The sequence below is a fragment of the Chrysemys picta genome, chromosome 1 (assembly GCF_011386835.1).
Source record: "Chrysemys picta bellii isolate R12L10 chromosome 1, ASM1138683v2, whole genome shotgun sequence".
NCBI classification, from domain to species: domain Eukaryota; kingdom Metazoa; phylum Chordata; order Testudines; family Emydidae; genus Chrysemys; species Chrysemys picta.
Genome location: NC_088791.1, coordinates 352,057,978 through 352,065,818, shown reverse-complemented (window position 1 = coordinate 352,065,818; position 7,841 = coordinate 352,057,978). Strand labels below are relative to the sequence as shown.

General features: G+C 44.2%; 1 protein-coding gene across 1 annotated transcript; it reads left to right on the top strand.

Moving 5' to 3' along the window:
- The first annotated feature begins 2,315 nt into the window (after window positions 1–2,315).
- Window positions 2,316–3,529, top strand: LOC101943363 (olfactory receptor 52E2-like). The gene has a single exon (XM_065549460.1). The coding sequence runs from the start codon at window positions 2,350–2,352 to the stop codon at window positions 3,286–3,288; it is 939 nt and encodes a 312-aa protein (XP_065405532.1). The 5' UTR covers window positions 2,316–2,349; the 3' UTR covers window positions 3,289–3,529.
- The last annotated feature ends 4,312 nt before the right edge of the window (window positions 3,530–7,841 follow it).

The following is a 7,841-nucleotide window of genomic DNA, read 5'->3' as shown; positions in this document are numbered from 1 at the left end:
CCTGTGAAGCCACAGAACTGCAGACTGGGTGTCACAACCTTTATTTAATTTTGTTTCCAATTGTAGTTCTTGAATTTTAATTATGTAACTTCCGGCATTTCACTGGTGGAAAGAACCATTGATCTTTGTTCCTCAGCTGCTTCAATCTCCCATCATATTCTGACCTCCTGTTTGTACTCTCCTTCCCCATCCCAGGCTGCCCTGATTACAACAGCACGCTGGTCACCAATGTTATCTCCCTGCTTGCCAGTCATTCTGAGCTACCCCACACTCCCCACAGCTCTTCCTCTGCAGGGAGTGAGGTGCCTCCCATCACACTTGTTCCCTTGACTGGGGGGAAATCAGTGACTCTGTCTCACCTGTGAGAAATCTCACACACGACACCTGTGCTGCTTTGGAGGCTGCTACACAGGAACAATTGTGAGCTGAGAAGTATGCGCATTATAAAACGAGAGCGGGCAACTCTGGGACATGTGAGGGCCTAGATAAATATAGCTGCCATGTGCAGGAGACACAGGCACTGAAACAGTGGGCCACTGGGACACAGACGATCAACCCAGGCTGCTCTGGGACCATTTGCTAGCCATCTCTGTTAGCCATTTTTGGCAAGGGTTGTACATTCATTCCTCAGTGCGGAGACTTTACAGGCTCTAGTCATTATTTTTCTCATCTAAAACATTCATCCATGCAGTGTCACGGGCTCCCTCAGCCTCAAGAAATAGACACCCAGCGTAAGATTTTCAAGGCGCCACAATCACAGGATAATTTCTCCACATAGGGCTAAATTCAACACGGTCATGAATAGAAAAAAAGGCACGATCTTGCAGGCAAAATGCCTCCAGCTGACTCCGGACATGTTCATAGATTTCAAGCCTAGAAGGGACCATTGTGATCATCTGGTCTGATTTCCTGCAGGGTACAGGCCAGAGAAATTCCTGAAAATTATTCCTAGAGCAGATCTGTTAGAGGAGCAACCTTCATTTAAAAATTCTCCGTGATGGAGAATCCGCTATGACCCTTGGTAAATTGTTCCAATAGTTAATTACATGCACTGCTTAAAAAATGCATGCCTTATTTCCAGTCAGATTTTATTTAACTTCAACTTCCAGCCATTGGATCTTGTTACACCTCTATATGGTAGGCAGAAAAGCCTATAATTAAATATTGGTTCCCCATGTAGATACTTACAGACTGTTATCAAGTCACCCATTAACCATCTTTGTTAAACTAAATAGATTGAGCTCCTTGAGTCTATCACTATAAGGCAGGTGTTCTATTTTTCTAATAATTCTTGTGACTCTTCTGTGAATTCTCTTCAATGTATCAACATCCATCCTTAATAGTGGACGCCAGAACTGGATACAGGATTTTGGTAACAGTTGCACTAGTGCCAAATACAGTGGTAAAATAACATCTCTACCTCTCCGTGAGATACCCCTGATTATCATTCAAGAATCACATTGGCTCTTTTGGCCACAGGGTCACACTGAGACCTCATGTTTAGCTAATTATCCCTTCACACCCCCCAAACCTTGTTCAGTCATTGCGCTTCCCATGATAGTCCCCCATCATGTAAGCATCTTCTTGATCTTGTTCTATGAGACACGGAGAACACATTTTCGATCTCGTCTCTACCACTCAGTATTTTGTAGACTTTTCTCATATCCACTCTTATTCATCTCCTTTGTAAGGTAACAATCCCAATGTTTTCAACCTCTCTCTTAAGAGAGTTTCCCAGGGTCCTTCATCATTCTCATTGCCCTTCCCTGAACCCCTCTAACTCTGCAATATCCTGTGTGAGAAGGGTGCCCAGTACTACACAGAATCCAGAGGAGGGTGAAATATTAACTGGCTGATCTCATGACATTGTATTTTCTATATGATTCCCCATCCTACGCCTCCTGGATGCCAATGTTTTGCTTAGTCTCTGTCCATGCTTGCACTGTGAGCAGGGTTTCACAGAGCTGTGTACAATGATGTCCAGATCCCTGTCCTGAGATCATACAGTTAAATTAGAACCTTGTTAGGTGTTTGAGGAGAACAAGTTTTTCCCTCCAATGGGCAAACACATTGCAGTTTTTGACATCAAAGTTCATCTGCCATCATGCTGCCCATTCACTTGCTGGTTAGCTCCCGCTGTGGACTTCTCTGGACTTGCATATAACCTAAATAAACTGGTTCCATCTGCAAATGTTGCTACCTCACTGCTCAAACCCTTTCTAGATTGTTAATAACTATGAAATATTTACTGTCCTATTTGTTATAAAGTGTATGACCCCATTGCTGTGTTTATCTCCCTTCACAGGCACCTTGAGGTTTTCTGAGTCTGATCGACGCATCAACCACCTCATGGCAGCTTTCAACCTCACCCCCTCTGACCCTTCAACATTCATCCTAATGGGCATCCCTGGCCTGGAAGCTGCTCACATCTGGATTTCCATCCCTTTCTCTATGTTCTACATTATCGGCCTGTTGGGAAATTTCACTGTTCTGTTTGTTATAGGCAAAGAGCAGACCCTGCACAAGCCGATGTACCTGCTGCTCTGCATGCTGGCACTCACAGAAATCAGCATATCTACCTCTGTCGTGCCAAAGGCAGTGTGTATATTTTGCTTCAATTTGAAGGGCATTACTGTTGGTGGCTGCCTCGCCCAGATGTTCTTCCTTCACGCGGGCTCTATGATGCACTCAGCTGTCCTCGTGACAATGGCCTTCGATCGCTATGTTGCCATATGTAACCCTCTGAGATATGCCACTATCCTCACCAATGCACGAATAGCTAAGCTAGGGCTCGTGGGTTTGATAAGAGCTGTTCTCTTCATTCTGCCCATGCCCCTGCTCCTGAGCAGGCAGCCATTCTGTGCCAACCGCATTATCCCCCACACGTACTGCGACCACATGGCTATAGCAAAGATGTCATGTGGGGACATCACAGTTAATAGGCTGTATGGCTTGGTGGTAGCCTTTGTCTTCATCGGGTCAGACCTAACGCTCATTGCCCTGTCCTATGGTCTGATCATCAGGGCTGTCTTCAGGATCTCCTCTAAGAAGGCCCACCAGAAAGCCCTCAATACCTGCACTGCCCACATCTGTGTGATGTTGATGTCTTATCCTTTCTTCTTCTTCTCCACTCTGACACATCGGTTTGGTCAGAGCATCGCTCCCTACGTTCACATCATATTGGCCAACCTCTATTGCCTAATCCCCCCCATGCTGAACCCTATCATTTATGGGGCCAAAACCAAAGAGCTTTGTGACAAAGTGGGCAAATACACCTGTATAAGGTGATCACCTGGGTCCACTGACTTTAAACCTGTGTGACAAGAGTGGGAAAGGATATTTCCTTGTTAATCAAGGTTGCTTTGTCCCAGTTTGGCTGAGCTCAGCATTGTGGAAGTTCAGAGTTTCAGAAGTTCCTCACATCTAAGATCTTATTACTCCATCACCAAGGACTGCTCTCTCCGTTGCTGAGTTCCCTGTCTCTGACCATCACCTGATCTCTTTCAGTGTCACCGATCATCCCCCACCTCCACCCACCCTGTCATTTCGCCTTTCCATGACTTCCAGACCATGGGAAGATAGTACTGCTTTGTGAAGCAATGTGGCTTTGCATTAGACCCTGTGTGAACATGGTTATAAATCAGTTCAATGAACTCAAGCTATGCTTTCTGCTAGACAAAGACAAAGAAAGCAACTACAATGCTGAACTTCTTTGTCAGATGTACAGTGATCCTGTGAGCACAATTCACCTGATTTTTCTATGTCTAATCCTTTAGGAAGCCTGGAGGATACACCAAATATTTCCATTGGAAAGTGCTAATACAGGAAAACTGCTGCAGGAATTGAGGACATTGTACTAGAATTATTGGTGAGAGATGTGAAACTGTGTGTTTTTGAGAACTGTACTCTGTTACTCTGGATATGGGGGCGTATACTGCAGAATGCTATCAATCCAATTACAACCATATGTTGTGCACTCAGCCACTATGAATTAATAAAATGGAACACAACACAGTATAGGGTTAATTGGAAAGCTGGCTTTTAGATGCAAAGTCAAAATCTAGGTGGCAGGTTCTACTAATCAGAATGGGAGGAGGGGAAAGAGAAGTAAATAAGTGAGAATGAAAAATGGTAAATGGATGGAAACCTTGAGTGTAGTTGCCTCTGATATTAGAAGTTTATTGAAAGTGAGGAAAGGTGATGATCCAGTAGTGGACACTATGACCAATGCATTTTGTAGAAGTTATAAAAGATTAGCTAATACAGCGTACTTTGGAGAAGTCCTCTGAAATAGGTGTTCTAAGCCTATTGTTTATGTCTGTGTGTGCTTAAATCTAATAAACTGAAGTGCTGGCCAAGAGCATGCTTACTTGCATTTAATCCTTTATGAGATTTATTCCTGACACCGCCCAGAGTGAAATACTTAAATTGCCCCTGCTGTGGGTTCTTAAAACCCCAGGTAACAGATTGCTGTGTTAAATTACGACATCACCTTGGAGTCAAATAACTTACTGCTTTGCACTGTTGATTTTGGAGTAATTTTCAGCTGGAACTTTCAAAATACACACTAACCATTCCCGTTGTCGAAGACATCAAAAGTAGGTGTCGAGATAACGTCTCGGGGTTTGTAAAACAGATGAAACAGAGATTGCCATCAAATGTCCAGGTTATAGAATCACTTGCAGTACTAACTCCTTCACGCCCTAGATTGGCTGATATCTCATTTTTGCCATTGCTTTGTGGAGACCTTGAACAGTTGGAGCAGCAGTGGGGAGTTTTGCCTGTGGTTCACTGGCCTCATACTCAGAACAACCAAGTAGTGCAGATTTGGGTTGAAGGTCTTGAACATATGAATGCCACTGGGGACAAACTCTTTAGTGAACTTGCCTTGTTTGCTTTTTCATGTTGTTCCTATCGTTTAGCAATGCTAAAGTTGAAAGACTCTTTTCTCAGATGAACTTGATAAAAACAAACCTGTACTACCAGATGCAAGAGGAACTTTTAGAAAACATTCTTCGTGTTAGGATGTAGATGCAACAACACAAAATCTGTTGTGAACAGTTTCCACCAATGTAAGAAATGATTGCACTGGTCACTGTTGACATGTATGAGCAGCAGCAGAAGCATTCTACTTCTGATGAAGACAGCTATGATGAAATGTTGCCTTTTAGAGACTATCAGTAACAAGCTAATTCAACTCAAAATATGGACATTGACTACCATCATTGAATGGAATTAGAAATAAATAATATTATTGCTGATTTTACACTACATACATTTTGGGCATATTTGGGGCCATTGTTAACACTTTGTTATTCACCCATTTTTCTTTGAAACACCTGCCAACCCTCAATTAGGATACAAGTACTAACATTGGGGTTTCAATTTTGAATATGATTGTCATCTCATAGCTTTGTTGCTAATGTGGATGAAGTCCTGTTGGAGATTGTTTTTTTGTTTTTTTTTAACCTAATCTGTACTAGGTATCTAACAAAAGCTTTCATTTGTTACTTGTATAGACGAATGTGTTAATAAAAAAAAATTCTTTCAAGAAATAATATTGGGCTACTTTTAGGTTGGTTTTAAAGTGGTTTGGGCCTACTAATGCAGTAGAAATCTAGCAAACCACCAGGCAGAAACACAAAGGCCAGAGAATCAGTCCCAAATCCAGAGCTTGGCTGGACGCAGAGCAGCGGTGCTGAGGCAGAGCTGGGGAGCGGCAGCTGGAGCAGACCAGAACTGGGAGCTGGGTCAGCACAGACCAGCTCTGCCAATGGGGAGCCAGTGGTGTTACAGCAGGGAGCTGCGGAGCTGGAGCCAGGTTAGTGGACACTGCCTGTGCCACAAGTAGCACAGCAGCCAAGCATGAGGAGCAGCTGGGGAGACCAAGGTGGGGCAATGGGCAGAGGCCCCAGCACTGGGAGACATCATCAGAGAAGGGGGCCGTGAAGGCTGGACTCAGAATGGGGGACAGGAATCTGATAGAAGGGCAGATGCTGGGGAGAAGGGTCCTGCCACCTAGAGCCTGAGGGTGTCTGGCCCCTGCCAAGGCAAGTGTGTGACCCATGGTATCATCACAGCACAGCCAGAGCCTGAGCAGGAGGCTTGGGATGTGTGAGGAACAGACTGCGAACTTTCCTTTCATCCCAGAGACAGCTGTTTCTGATGTCCCCATGCCCACAGAATGGGGTTCCCTGTTCCTTGTTTCCTTGAACCTATCCCACTTTTTCTAAGAAATTATATTTGTTTTGAACTTAATGCAGTGATCAGTGGGTCAGTGAAGCATCCGGTGTGAAGAGAGCATCCCAGAGTGGGGACACCCTAGCCCCCGATCTTGGTGACCACGATGAGAATGGGGGTTCAACTTCCCAGGAATCCTGGGCCCAGCCGTGTCACCCTTATGAGGTCTCTGCCACACAAGAGAGTGGAAGGGGCGTCCTTGAGGTCAGGAAGGCCTCTGGGTAAAGGGAGTGGGGACTCAGACCCTTTCACTAGCCAATATCCCGGGGGTAGTGAAGAACCCAGGAAAGTTCCCCAAAATAGTTCCTCACTTACATTAGGGAATTGGGACAACCTGATGGGTTGGATTTTAGTGACGGGTAAAGAGATGTGTAACTTGTGAAATGTTCATATAAATGATAAAAGCTGAAATGTGTAACTTTAGGGAACACACTTTCTGTATAAGGTTAATGTAACATCATTGCACGAGATGGCTTCCCAGAGACTGGTTTCGTATAAAATCTTTTTCCTGTACTATTTTATTATGTGGTTAGAACAGTGAACCTGTCATTGTTTATTTGACCTCTTGAATATATTTCATAACAAGTGAAAGCTTGGTTGAGCAATTGACCATGCAACTGACAAAGAACAAGTATGAATCACTCCTTCTTCTCAGATTCAGTATTTAGACACAATGAAGGCTCCAACAGAAATAATTGTTCTGAGCAAAAATGCCAATGAAATTTATAGGCCTTCAGCATTAAAAAAATTAATGGAAAATTCTAGTTTTCTTTTTCTCATTGTGCTCCAAAGAAATATTCTGGAAACAGTAAATGCTGTTTCACAACTGCTACAATCCCAAGACACAAACCTATAAAAAGCCGCGGTATTACTTCCCAAAACCACTGAACTTGTAGCTACATTTCAAATTGAGTTCAAAAAGCCAAACATTCAGCAAGTAAATTATCAGAAAAATGGGGCAGACGAATCAATTATGAAGAGAAGTGCCTGAGAGAGGCAAAAAGGCAGAGGAACAGCACATTTTGTGGCAGACCAGGGAGGAGAGCAGACATGCTTCCGGCAGCTCCAGGGGAGATGAGCTGAGGGAAGGCAAAATCTCCCCCTGAACAACTAACCAAAGGTCCCCTCCTGAGGGAAGGGAGGGCCTGCTGCAGAGACAGCCTGAGAGAGAAGCATTCATCTCTCATATGAATGCTGGACTTGATTGATCCACTGTATTTGTTGTTTGGACTACTCCATCAGGGGAGAGACCTTGGATAGCGCTGACCCCAGGAGGCTGGGCCAAACCACAGGAAGATTCACTTGCTGTCTGAGAGGAAAAGTGAATGACCTCGCTACATGCAGACACCAGAAGGTGCCTTGGGGTGAGCTGACACCCTTCATGCTGCCTTACCCCAGAGTAAGACTTTGGGACATTCTCAGGGAGGCCAATGCTCAAACCACTGAGCTATCCCTCCCCACCCAAAGGCCTGCCAATGTCATAGGTGATTCATTGGTGCAAAGGCCAAAGAAAGGGAGACAGCAAACTAGGGAAACTAGAATAAGCAAAGTTGTGTCTTGGTCTTTCTCATTGACATCAGAATATAACATTTTTCGAGTAC